Genomic DNA, 12,655 nt, shown 5'->3' on the forward strand with positions numbered 1-12,655 from the left:
CACCTCCCAGGTCCAAGGATAGCGACCAGTCGCGCTCCAGCTCGCCCACTGCAGGTCCCAGCACGGAGGGCGCCGAGCCCAGGGACAAGAAGAAGTTCAAGATGAGGAGGAAAAGGCGACTTCCCAATAAAGAACTGAGCAAGGAGCTCAGCAAGGAGCTTAACCAGGAGATCCAAAAAACCGAGAACAGCCTTGCCAATGAGAACCACCAACCCATCAAATCTGAACCTGAGAGCGAGAACGAGGAACCTAAGCGCGCTTTGAACAACAGCGAGAGACTCCATAGGTTCAGCAAAGGGTTGAACGGGACTCCCCGGGAGCTGAGGCACCAGCTCATGCCCAGCCTGCGCAGCACACCGCGGGGAATAACCCGGCCGCCGCCTTCGCTCTCTCCTCCCAAATGCATTCAGATGGAACGGCACGTTATCCGGCCGCCTCCCATCAGCCCCCCTCCAGACTCGCTCCCCCTGGATGATGGTGCAGCCCACGTGATGCAGAGGGAAGTCTGGATGGCTGTCTTTAGCTACCTCAGTCATAGAGACTTGTGCATCTGTATGAGAGTTTGCAAGACCTGGAACAGATGGTAAGGAGGGCGGGGAGCACCGCGCTAGGTCTGGCGTGAGGTGGGATGGACTCGAAAGGGACGTGGGTGACGGAGGCACCGGTGTCTCCTAAAAGAGCTGTGTGCCGGTGTAACCAAAGCTCGTTGAGCCCAAGGAGGAGGGGTGACCAGCAGTGTCTGGAGAAGTATCGTGTTTTCTCATGCTCTCAGAAGCAGCAATTCCCAGCATTTCTGATGGGAATTGTGTGTGGGTGGGTGTTTGTCAGCGTCCCGGGGCTGTAGCGCCCTAGAGCAGCCGGTTCTGGCGTTAGACACCACAATGTTCTTGCCTGCTGGAACAGCCAGTCTAGGTCATGCTAAGTCTTGGTGTCATCCTGCCCCCAGGATTTGCTGACTGCTAATGCAGGTGTTTGTTCAGTTCAGCTATTAAATACCGATTGAGATATAGTAAAGATGTCCCAGTGCCCGCGCTGTTCTCCTCGGAAGGTCTGTGCTGATCCTTTCCCTGCAGAGGGTACATGGGGAGCGATCCCGTTCACCGGGTTCTGTAGCAGCAGAGCTGATGGAGAAATCCTTCGTTAATTGTATTTACTCCGTGTGCTCGGGGGACCGGAGTGTGAACATCAGCGCAGTCGGTGGCTGTGCGGCAGCAGGAAGCGTTACTGGACAGATTTATTATCTGTTTCACTGAACTTGCAGGGAAGTCTCCTGCTGGCTGTCGTCTCGGATTCAGCCATAATGTGCACACAGATGGGCAAATCGTAATGGAGACTCCTCTCCAGCACAGTCTAGTAACAAACTGGGTAAATGACAGGAAGGTTGCGAGGTTGGTAATTTGGCACGAGAAGATGAGTGTGGAGTGTCTCCTCTGTGGCCTTCTTGGTGTCACAGAAAGCTGCTGAATGCCTTTTTGCACTTAGGTACAGTATTTTCTAATGGGGAAAAAAAAGAGAAAATGCAGAATCTTGCACACTCGGGAGGACTTTCTGCTTGTTGCTCATAGAGAGCGCCCATGAAGAGAGTGTAAAAATGCACAAACCACATACGTAGGAATAATATAAAAGCATCTGAAAGGATCTGAAAAGGATCTGAAGTGTTGAAGCTCGTAATGCTGTGGAAATAATTCCATGCTTTATTGCAGTCTATATCTGATGGAGAAACTTCAAACCTACATAACATTGTGCGTTGTTGTGCTTATCTTAGCATCTCTTATATTTGCTATTTTCAATTAAATGCTGCAGTTCTCCCTACTGTTTAATGACACCTTTTTAGTCTTGCAGAAATCAAACCAAGTGCCAAATTAAGTGCTGTTGGCTTACGGGTTTTTTTTTTTCTTTTTGGGTAGGTGCTGTGACAAAAGATTATGGACCAAAATAGATTTAAACCATTGTAAATCCATCACTCCACTTATGCTTAGCGGCATTATTAGGAGACAACCTGTAACCCTTGATCTTAGCTGGACAAATATATCTAAAAAGCAGCTGAGTTGGCTTATCAACAGACTGCCAGGTAAGTGATGGGTTTTGACCGCTTGTAGCAAACCGGTTTGTATCTCAAGCGGGATCTCTGAGGAATGTCAGGAGGGATCTGGGTGTGCTGGGAGAGGAGTTAAATGCGTAGAAATGAAGCATTGGCAGGTTAAAATGGGCCCCAAATCAGTAATGTTGTGACTCCCTGGCGTTGTTAGCGGGAACTAGTTTGAGGCAGGTCTTTGTCGACAGGTAACACTGCTGTGATGAGCAGGAGGGGGTGTGGGGGCTGTTGTTACCCTCGGTAATGAAGTTCCAGGTGGTGGGAGAGATGGAGGCCTGGGCAGGAGGAGGCTCACAGGGCCTGTGTGTGGTAGCAGAGATCGCTGCGGATGTCTCTCTGGGTAGGCCACGTGCTCCAACTTCTTCTGTATCTGCAGGTCTTCGAGACCTGCTCTTATCAGGGTGCTCGTGGATAGCGGTGTCGGCACTTTGTAGTTCCAGCTGTCCTTTACTCCGAACTCTGGACGTGCAGTGGGCAGAAGGACTGAAAGACGCACAAATGAGAGACCTCTTGTCACCACCCACAGATAACCGCCCAGGTAACAGGCAGGAGGAGCGCGCGCGAGACCCGTCCCAGCCGTTCTGTGGCACGTTCTGCTGCTAGTACCCCTCGGAGGAAAGGGGCAGGAACCCCCACGGCCAGCGCCGGTGGGTTCTGGGCTTCGCAGGCACGCGGGAGGTGTTCAAAGTAGCGATTTGCAACACCTCCTCGCTGGAAGCTCTTGGGTAACGAGTGATGTTCTCTGGCTGCTGAACAGTCGTCTGAGCCGCTGTGCTGGTTTTCTGTCTGACTTTCTTCTCTTCAGGCTGCAACGGGTGTACTTTAGAGAGTATGGAAACACTTTCTTCCAGTTCAGGGAAGGAGCAGTTCTGTGGGTCATGCCACATTCGCCCGGATATCAGCTCAGGTGAAATTTTGAGCAAATCAGATCTGCTTTCTGGCATGCACTGCACAGCCTACTGCTTATTCCCGACTTGTAATTCCGCTGGGCCCCTGCAGTTAACTTTCATCCCTTTTGTTTTGAAATCAGGAGGTGGCTTTGTCCACGTGCCTGTTCCAAAAATAGACAAGTGTTAAATCCCCTCCAAAGCTCCAGACAGGCGAAAGCGTCTGAAGTTGACGTAGGGCAGCAGTGTTGTGTGTCACAGTGCATTTCGTATAGACCTGCGGATGTTTGCGATGCGGGGCGAGGCTTGTGGGAGTGACCGGCTGCCTCCGCTTTCCAGGTCAGATCGACAACCGGAGTAAACTACGGAACATCGTCGAGCTGCGTTTGGCCGGCCTGGATATCACGGATGCTTCTTTGCGGCTGATCATAAGGCACATGCCTCTGCTCTCCAAACTCAATCTTAGTTACTGTAACCACGTGACAGATCAGTCTATTAACCTGCTGACCGCTGTCGGAACCACCACACGGGATTCGTTAACGGAAATTAATTTATCAGGTAAGGAGCACAAGCCTGGGGGGAGATGGGAATTTGCCCACCGGTGTCAGACACACATGAAACTCTCTGTCCCTGCCCCCGGGGTAACTTTCCCCCCAGCCCCTCGGGGGTCCACATAAATGGCTCGATGTGCAGGGCAGGACGGCCGCCTCCTGTGTGGGAGCGGGGTTTGGACCTCACTCATCCTCTGCAGGGGATTTCCCAGTGCCAGCACATCTGGCACGTCTGGCGCGCTTCGCTTGATCTCTGGTTACGCAACAGAGTCACGGAGATCAGAGAATGGCGACGGGGCCGCGTCGGCACAGCACGGGGGGAGCCACCGGCACCTGTCGCGGTCGTGCTGGAGAGCAAGCCAACACGCTGCTAAATCTGACCCGCTTTGTTTTTGTGTTTTTACCTGGCAGACTGCAATAAGGTTACTGACCAGTGCCTGTCTTACTTCAAACGTTGTGGAAACATCTGCCAGATCGACCTGAGGTACTGCAAGCAAGTGACAAAAGAAGGCTGCGAGCAGTTCATCGCAGAAATGTCTGTAAGTGTTCAGTTTGGGCAAGTGGAAGAAAAACTTCTGCAAAAACTGAGTTAGTTAAAGGACACGTGTAAATACTGGGGCAGGGTGGAGGGTGGGGGGAAGGGACTAAGAACACGTAGGGATTTTATTTTCAATTGGGAACTTGGAATATTGGAAAGTACCGCGATTGGATTTTACAACTCTTTGTCGAGGAGAGAGCGACGTGAAACTACCCACGGTAAGAATTTCAACTTGTGCCACTCACTCAGTCTACCTGGGATGTCCTGCACTGGCTCTTATGCAAATTCATAAGGCGACTGTTATTGATGATAATTGTTCACACCCGGAAGACGACTGATCTCCAAGAAATACTGTTATTTAAAGTACCACAGCATGTGCTTGGTAGTGTAAATTTGATTTCTGCTTTTCATTTCTTAAAATAACAACAACAAAAAGTCGGTGTCATTAAAGTGGACCACGCACTGCATTTCTGCCTTCTTAACACGTTTTGTTTTGTTACATCTTACATTATGCAGAACTATTTTTGTACAAAAATTGTTTAAAAATTATTTATGCAATGTTTGAATGCATTACCAGTGTTTCGGTTTTGATTGCCAATTTTTATCTTTACTTATGGTAGGCGAGAACTTAACCTATACTTCGTAGACAGTATCTATCTACAAATGTGCCCAGGTCAGGAAAAAGTAGGTTAATACTTTCAACTTAAAGCATGTTTTAATGGAAGTTTATATCCTGCTTTGTATACTTCAGAAGTGACATAAGCATGTTGTGGAAATAAGGTGTAAATTATAGTTGAAGTAAAACACTTTTATCTGTATAGAAATCACCTTTTTTCTCAAAATTTTAAAAAAAAAAAGTTCCAATTTCAGCTTTTGCACATAGGAGGGTTTCACTCTGTAGCATGAGCTCTTGTACTCAATATAAAATTAATTTATACAGTGAGTCCAGCCGTAGAATAAATGGTCAAACGTAGTCTCTCTTTCTTTGAAGTGTGAGTTGAGTTCTCATTTAAGGTTTATAACATGGTTATTTCCTGATTGTAAAATTCTGCATTCATAAGTGCCATTGTTGTACGGTGGTGTTTTCGTAGACCTTCCTGATGCAGTTTTACCTTTGTTGAATTTGTATAAACAATTGTACAAAAACAGGCGCTGGCTCGGGGCGTTTCTGTTCCAACAGGGGGCTGTCTGGGGAGGGGGGAAGCTCTGTGTATGCGTGTCACTGTGTGCATGTGTCACCGTGTGTCCCACCATGTGTGACTGTGTGTGTGTGTGAGAGAGACTGTGTGCGTGTCACCATGTGTGTGTGTGAGAGACGGGGGGGCCCACCGTGTGTGTGTAGAGTGAGAGAGAGAGAGAGAGAGAGAGAGAGAGACCATGTGTGCACGTCACCATGTGTGTGGGACCGTGCATGTCACCGTGTGTGTGTGTGTGAGACTCTGTGTGTCACCATGTGTGTGACCATATGTGTGACTGTGTGTGCGTGACTGTCACCGTGTGTGTGTGTGTCACTATGTATGCATGTACTCGCACCACTGTGTGTGTGTGACTGTGTGGGAGACCACTTGGTTAAGAGACGAGACGGAGGCCCATCACAAATCTTTATTAAGCCTTGTGGCTAACGATCAGCATGGAAATAACACAGAGGGTATGTTGGGGTTTTTTTCTTTATTAGCCTCCCCCTGAACAGAGACTCCAGGAGTTAAGTACCATTAAAAAGTTAACTTCTAAAAAATAAAGCCATAGAGAGGTTTGCTCCCTTCTGAAAAATAACCAGCAGTCTCTCCATGCTGTGTATTTTATTTTCTAAGGAGCAGTTATTTTCTCTTTTATAAGCCAGCTTAATTTTTCACCTAAAAGACAAGAGCAGGTGGAACAGATTAGCAGAGGGATGTGTCCTCAGGTACTGCAGCCTCCACGAAACCTGTCCTTGTCACTTCGCTAGCACATGGGAAATTAAAAAAAAGGAGAAGCTGCAGCTTTGTTGCTCAGCCCTGCTGAAAGTCTAAAGCAGCCAGCACAGCTGCAGGGCGTCCTGAACTGACTCAAATGCAGCACTGGCTGCAGGCAGCAGATCCCCAGAACAGGTCCTCCAGCACAGCCATCCTACCAGGACCGTGGAAATTCTGCTCCAAGAGGACCCCTCGCCCTGCTGGCAGCGCTCTGCTGGGAACCAGGCCGAGAGCAAGGCAGGCCAGCCAGCAGCTGAGGGGCAGGGCGGGTAATAGTGCCTCGGCCGTGGGGAAGAGTCTGTGAACGTGAGGTTTTTAAACAACTGTTTCCCTTCTCCCTAGTAAAGCCCTCCCAGTTAAGGTTAGTTACACCATACATTCCACGGGTTAGCAGCAAGTAGTTTCATGACCCTGATTAGTATTCACAGTTACATCAGGTTGTCGGCACATGGCGTACAATCATCACACACAAGATTAATAGTTACACTAGAGATGAGTGGGTTAAGGACCACAATAATAGGGTTTGCTATACCCCCCCATTTTTATTTTTATTTTTTTAGAAAAATACTTTATTCCTAAACTAAAAAACACTTAGTAATCGGTATTTGGACACCACACGGCAGCGCCCTGTGATGCGATGGAGCTTTCTGTACATTCAGGAACAATGGCCAAGACGTAATGACAGACGTTTGGAACAAAGCAATCGGCGTAAAATAGATTGCTTAAGGGCTTCTGTGCAGGTACAGTTAATGGCAGTGCGTCCTACAGTCGGAGTTGGTACTGTTAACACTGTTGCAGGGACAGTGTCACAACAGTTACATTCTATAACTACATAAAGGCTCAATATTAACTGATACATTTGTTGCTTCTAATGCACTAGACAAAGTAACACGCAGAGGTGGCGGCTGAGTACTGAATGCGGCCATCAGAGGCGATATTCTTCAGAAGAGAGCAAGAACTGCTGTAAACAGTTTGACTTGAAGTTTGTGGGTTTGTAAGGTAAGTGGGGCAGCGCTGTTACCGGACACACAGGCAGCGTATCCTACTGCCCGCCCCAGGGATCCAGTAGGCTGTAGAAAAAAAGTTTCACAAACTCCTAGATCCTGACGTTTAAAATGCCGTATTTAGCGAGAACTAAAGAGCTGACCTGTGCCCGGAGGTTCGGCACTCCCGCCCGCAGCAATCCTGGAAGGGCGACGATCGAAATCCGCTTTCGGTCTCAGTTTACGACTTGAAGACGTGCACGGCCCGTACGACGTACTGGCGGCAGATGGGGCACTCGCTCATCCTCTTGCCACACTTGGTGCAGGTGACCATGTGGCCGCACTCCAGCAGGACACAGTCGATGACAGCGTCCATGCAGATGCGACACAGGTTGTCGTCGTTGTCATTCAGCTGCATCTTCTCGCCCTCTGAAAACCAACAGAGAGGGAGGTCAGAACTAGAAAGCCCCTAAGTGAACATCCAATATTTAAGTGCGAACATTCATTCTTTAAACTCAGAGACCGTTTTCAATTCCCAAATAATGACTGTGAAATAATCTGCTGGATTAAAATTCTGCACGTTGGTTTTTCCATCTCTGGGCTTACTTCGTTTGGCAGAGCCTCTCCCTCAAAACACTTAACACAGTAATAAAAAAGCAGAGTAAGAAGCCATAAAGGTGGCAGAACTGAATGTAACTTGTTGAGTTTCACTGCAAACAGACACTATCCCTTAAGAACAACTGGATGTTCCAACAGCCTATGTTAAAAAAAAAAAAAAAATCCAACATTTTAAGCTGGATTTCAGGCAGGTTGTCGCTTCCAGTCCATGGCCAAGGGAAGGGTCTCCCTTAAAGTCATGTTTTGACATTCCCTAACAGTCCCCCACCCTCACAATCCTCCCCTATCCCAATTAGCTGATTATTTCACACCTGATGAGTGCAGGCTCTGCTGCCACGATGTGGCCCAGGGTAAGTTTTCCAGTTGCCACAGGCCCCTGTTCTTTGCAGTCTGACTGCAGATGGAGGAGTGACACACCAGGCAAGCATTTTTCAAGCTGGTAATGACATCCAAAACTGCTCCTTAGATTATACTTGGTGACCAGGAATTGGTCTGTGGCTGTACGACACCCACACAAGGAATGTTGAGTAAGAGGGTGGAAGAAAATTGGTCACTGAGCTGCAGCCACAGAACGACCTGATCACGAAAACACGGACGGAGGCCAAACCACTTCAGCTTGGACTTTTGCCACTGTAACTGTTAGTTCTGCACCGCAGCAGAAGACCTGAACTGCTCTGGTCTACCGGCAGCTGCCGAGCTGCTCTCGATAATGCCTTCTGAAACCTAATAAAGCACACCGAGGTGCCAAGTTTCATTTTCTCTGAGGAACCGGTTCTCAGTTGTGCAATTTTACCTTCACCATGAAAACCGAGCTCTCCAAGCTTTGGAAAAAGGTCACAAAAAACCCAGCACAATCCTGGAAAGCTTCATTGGCTCACTAGAACCACATTCACCTTGCACCACATTCAGATGCACCTTGAATTGCTAAAACCCACTGCCCAGTTGTTCCACCTGAACAGAGCAAGTAAGATACCAACTCCTTCTCTTGGAAGAGCCAGCTACTGGAAAACAGAAAATAAACAGTCTTAAGAAAATGAGAATAAAATATAAACCTACGTGTCTTGTGGTTTTCCTCACTCTCTCGGTATAGTCTGCTCACTTTTTCCACAAGTTCCCATTTTTCACAGCATCCTGAGTAGTTGACAAAATTACACGCAAGGATCTCCTTCAGCTGCCGAACGCTCAATCCTTCAATGTCTTCCAGACTTGAAATATCGGACAAAGATGCTCTCACTCGCTTTCTGGATAACCCAGGGGTCTGAAACACATCAGTTTTATATTTTTAGCTGTCCCGGGAAGTTAAGAGCACCAGACCTGGTGTTACATACAGCTGCAGAAGCTTGGCTCAAGTTTTATTCTTTTAAAAACAAGCGTGCAGATATGCACTGCCAGACACAGCAAAAGAACCATGATACTAAATGTGAGATATCTAAATGCCTTATGGTGTCCCATGCCAAAAACTTATTCTTCAGATAGTTCATATCTCACCTGCTCTTCTGCACTTTCTTCTTCTTCATTTATAGAAGATGTTTCCGTCTGTCCCTGTGTAGAAAATAAAACTAATCAGGACAAAACCACATTATCTCTTATAAAACATGTTCCTCTGTACCAAACTGATCAAGGATGACAGTGACATTTTGAAGATTAAGTCGCAAGTTAGTAGCAACTGAAGTCACCTCTATCACCTCAACTAGTAATCTTCTCTAGTAACCTGTTTTCAGGCGAGAGATACAGAAGGCATTCTTCCTGCCACCCCACACTGCACCAACTGGCATTTCATTTTAAAGGAATGCATACCTACTGAAAAAAAAAAGCTATGCTATACCCTAAACCACGTGTTAGTTATCGTACCCGTGCAGGCGTTCCATTTCCTGTGCTTCCCCTTCTGTTTGCAAGTTCTCCTTGAGACGGCATTGATACAGACATAGAAAACGGATGAGTAAAAAACCCCGAAGTCTGTGACCGTGACGAATGCAAGCTGCCAGCGTCCATGTCGTCCTCTGACCCTAACCCGTGATGGCACAGCACAAGATCCACCAAGTCTTCTTTCTCTCTGCAAGTATCCGTCGGTATGTTTCTAAGAATCAGATACTGGCGCAGATCTTTTACTTTCAATCTCATTAACTGAGGTCGCTGAAAGGCCGTTTCTTGCAGCAAGTGACAAGTGGAGCATCTTCTGAGATTCTCTTGTAAGACCGAACAAACGGAGCAAAAATCCTTCTTGCAGTCACAACACATGTGCTGAGGAGAAAGAGAAAACAACCAGTCAGCTGTGTGTCACCACAAACAAATCCAGACCCTGCTCCTTAACTTACTCTTAGTCTTTTCCTCATCAATATTGACATACGTCATTTTGTAGGATTTAAAGTCTGGAGAACTGCCCTGTCACAGAGTTTTGCAGGTGTTCTAGGGCAGTTCTCCACTTCGTAGCACTACTGCCAGCTGATTTGAGGTTTCAGTGGAAAAACATTACAAATAAACAACTAAATGAAGCAGTCAAGTTACAGTTTAGACAATAAACTAAACTGAAAGCCAGTCAATCTTATGGTGTGGCTAAACTACTTTTTGTATATACTAAACGTCACTGGTCTTTTCACACGTGCAAAAAAGCAGTATAATCCCCAAAGTTTAGAGAACAGACTACTTCCCCAATTGTTTCAAAGGAATTCAAAGCGGGCCTTAAATGTGATGAATCACGTGGTCAGTAAATACTCCCAAATGCCCAGATGTCATTTCTGAAGAGAGCTTTGTTCATAACACCCTCTACAATAGACAAAAGCTAGAATAGGCAAGACATTCAGCAGCGATTTTAAACGGTCATCTCATCCACTGTGAACAAACCCAAACCCGAGGTTTTCAGGATATTAGTAAATTAATATTAGCTTCAGAAGCCATCTAAACAATGCTTAATTCAACAAAGTGTTTGTCATGCAAAGAACATGATGCGTAGGAAGGGGGAAACTGAACACACAAACTGAAGAAAGAGGTTTCATGTTTATCTAAACGAGCTGCAGAGAATTACATCACTGAGTGGGACAAAATGATGCTGGACAGGCATGATACATAGAAATAATATTAAAATTCTCAGTTTGCTTTAGCTGCATTAACCCACCAGCCTGCCTCCAAATGAAGCAACAGGCAATGCAGTGCAATAGCATTTATCAGAACTGAACCTGGTTAGAAAACGAACAGAATTATATGAATATTTCACAGAAAGCAGCTCTGACACTATGTTGTGAGTTTTTAGCTTTTCCATCACCGAGTTTGCTCATTCCAGTACTCAACCACTACATGAGCCATCATCTTTGAAACCACATTTGTTTTAATGTTCAAGATTCTGAAGCTAAAACATGTATCTTACGAATGAGAATTCACTCATTTTTGGTCAGACCAGATCCAATGTGTAACCAATTAACAAACATCAGACCTCTTAACTCGTAATCCTGTCTGACATTCATTTCCTGTGACCTTAGAAGGAGGCCCTGCCTCCCTCCCTGGCATTCTGCCTCAGGTTTCCTCATCTAAGGGAAACACACATTCACCTTCCAGTATGCCTAGGGATTAGATTCATAGGAGTAAAAATACTACATAATAGGAAATATACTCACTTTTTTCCTAAAAACTGAAAAGGAAAGTCCACAGGCTTTGCAAACTATGTTAGCACCCGCTGCAGCTGGAGTTGGATACGCCGAGAAGTCTGTATTTGGCGTGAATCTGAAGGGGCCGGCACCTCCCCCAAAGCCAGCCTGCTGGCCACGCACAGCTCCCGTCCCCATGACTTCATTCAGCAGCCCACAGCAGGAAGCCCACATGGAAGTAGCTCCCGCCTGAAAACATTCACAAAGAAAAAAAAATTTTAAAAAAAATTAAGATCTGAAAGCCAACATGAGATATGACTTGCTACTGAAGAGCTACTCCATCTGTCACCATCCCAAAAGCACATGGTACGAATTCCCAGAGCACCAGGAATTCAGCACAGCAACATCTAGAACAGCCCGGTAACCTCCGCTTCCCAGCTGCGAGTAGTTAAGATTCCCTTCCAAGAGGCTCATGCGGACACAAGAGCTCACTTTCACAACCCTTTTCTAGCAGAGTAGTGCAGGGAAAATGAGGAGGTAACACAATCGGTGAGCAAAGGAGGAAGAGACTAACAGCCAGTTGTAGGTGAGGGGCAAAAACTGAAATGATGACAGGCAGCAACACAACAATTTATCGTAATGAAGGCAGAGCTGTCCCCTTCAGGATCTTCTCCAGAACTAATCCAGCTCTTGTGGGACTCACAGTAAAACTCCAAAAAATGTTTCTGGGTTTTCAGACTTGAAAGTAACAAACCAATCTTCATTAGAATCACAGAATGTTAGAAACTAGTTACGGTCTAGTTTCTCCGATGAAAATGTTTTTCAAGACTTCCCTGATCCTGCTCTTTTGTTGCCTTCAAAAATTAACTCTAAATGAACATACGCTGTATTGACTGGATTTCAGTTCCGAGTCATACAATTTCATCTTAAAAACAACACAAAAAAATCTAAATAAATTGCTACTTTTTATCCCTGAAAACCTTTGGCAATAGATTCTCCACACAAAGTGCATATTCTACTTAAAGTTGGAATTCGGACTCCAAGTTGTTCAGGTCACATATTTAATCACTGTCATGTGGCTCACTGAAACCTACTAAAAAAAAAAAAAAGGCAAAAGGCAACCAATCAGGTTCTTTCTGAAAGGAAGCTGAGTGTTGCAACTTCAATCATCCCTTGTTTTTTTTCATACTATTCTTAACTGTGCTGGCTAGAGCTGTTCCGTTTTCCATTCCAGGGCAGTATGGTTTTTTTAGAAAGCACGAAGATATAAAATAACTGCTTTTGAGATTTGTAGTTTTTGCTGTAAAACCTAAATCAACCGTAACATGCGCTTCATCTCAGTAACAACGGTGCTTTAATTCCTGTAGTGGCTACACTAATTTCTGTATTAAATTGCACGTTTTCCCTGAACCAAACACAATCCTATTAGGTTTGTGGTTACTTAAGGCAATAA

At 46.0% G+C, this 12,655-nt stretch overlaps 2 protein-coding genes across 2 annotated transcripts in view; one reads left to right on the plus strand and one right to left on the minus strand.

Moving 5' to 3' along the window:
* The window catches only part of LOC104278052 (lysine-specific demethylase 2B-like), a 17,307-nt gene extending 12,090 nt beyond the window's left edge, over positions 1-5,217 (plus strand). Inside the window, 6 exon segments of the mRNA XM_009874903.1 lie at positions 1-583; positions 1,908-2,071; positions 2,472-2,633; positions 2,901-3,002; positions 3,322-3,540; positions 3,945-5,217. The exon segment at positions 1-583 is cut by the window's left edge and continues 14 nt beyond it. Of these exon segments, the coding sequence (XP_009873205.1) occupies positions 1-583; positions 1,908-2,071; positions 2,472-2,633; positions 2,901-3,002; positions 3,322-3,540; positions 3,945-4,126 (1,412 nt within the window). The 3' untranslated portion in view covers positions 4,127-5,217.
* Positions 5,218-7,204: 1,987 nt separating this feature from the next.
* Positions 7,205-11,447, minus strand: RNF34 (ring finger protein 34, E3 ubiquitin protein ligase). Its single transcript, XM_009874904.1, has 5 exons — positions 11,233-11,447; positions 9,476-9,865; positions 9,113-9,166; positions 8,681-8,882; positions 7,205-7,435 (listed from the first exon to the last, which is right to left on the minus strand). The coding sequence occupies exons 1-5, from the start codon at positions 11,434-11,436 to the stop codon at positions 7,248-7,250; spliced, it is 1,038 nt and encodes a 345-aa protein (XP_009873206.1). The 5' UTR covers positions 11,437-11,447; the 3' UTR covers positions 7,205-7,247.
* Between the last annotated feature and the right edge of the window lie 1,208 nt (positions 11,448-12,655).

The sequence above is a fragment of the Apaloderma vittatum genome, unplaced genomic scaffold (genome assembly GCF_000703405.1).
Source record: "Apaloderma vittatum isolate BGI_N311 unplaced genomic scaffold, ASM70340v1 scaffold29218, whole genome shotgun sequence".
Lineage (NCBI taxonomy): Eukaryota > Metazoa > Chordata > Aves > Trogoniformes > Trogonidae > Apaloderma > Apaloderma vittatum.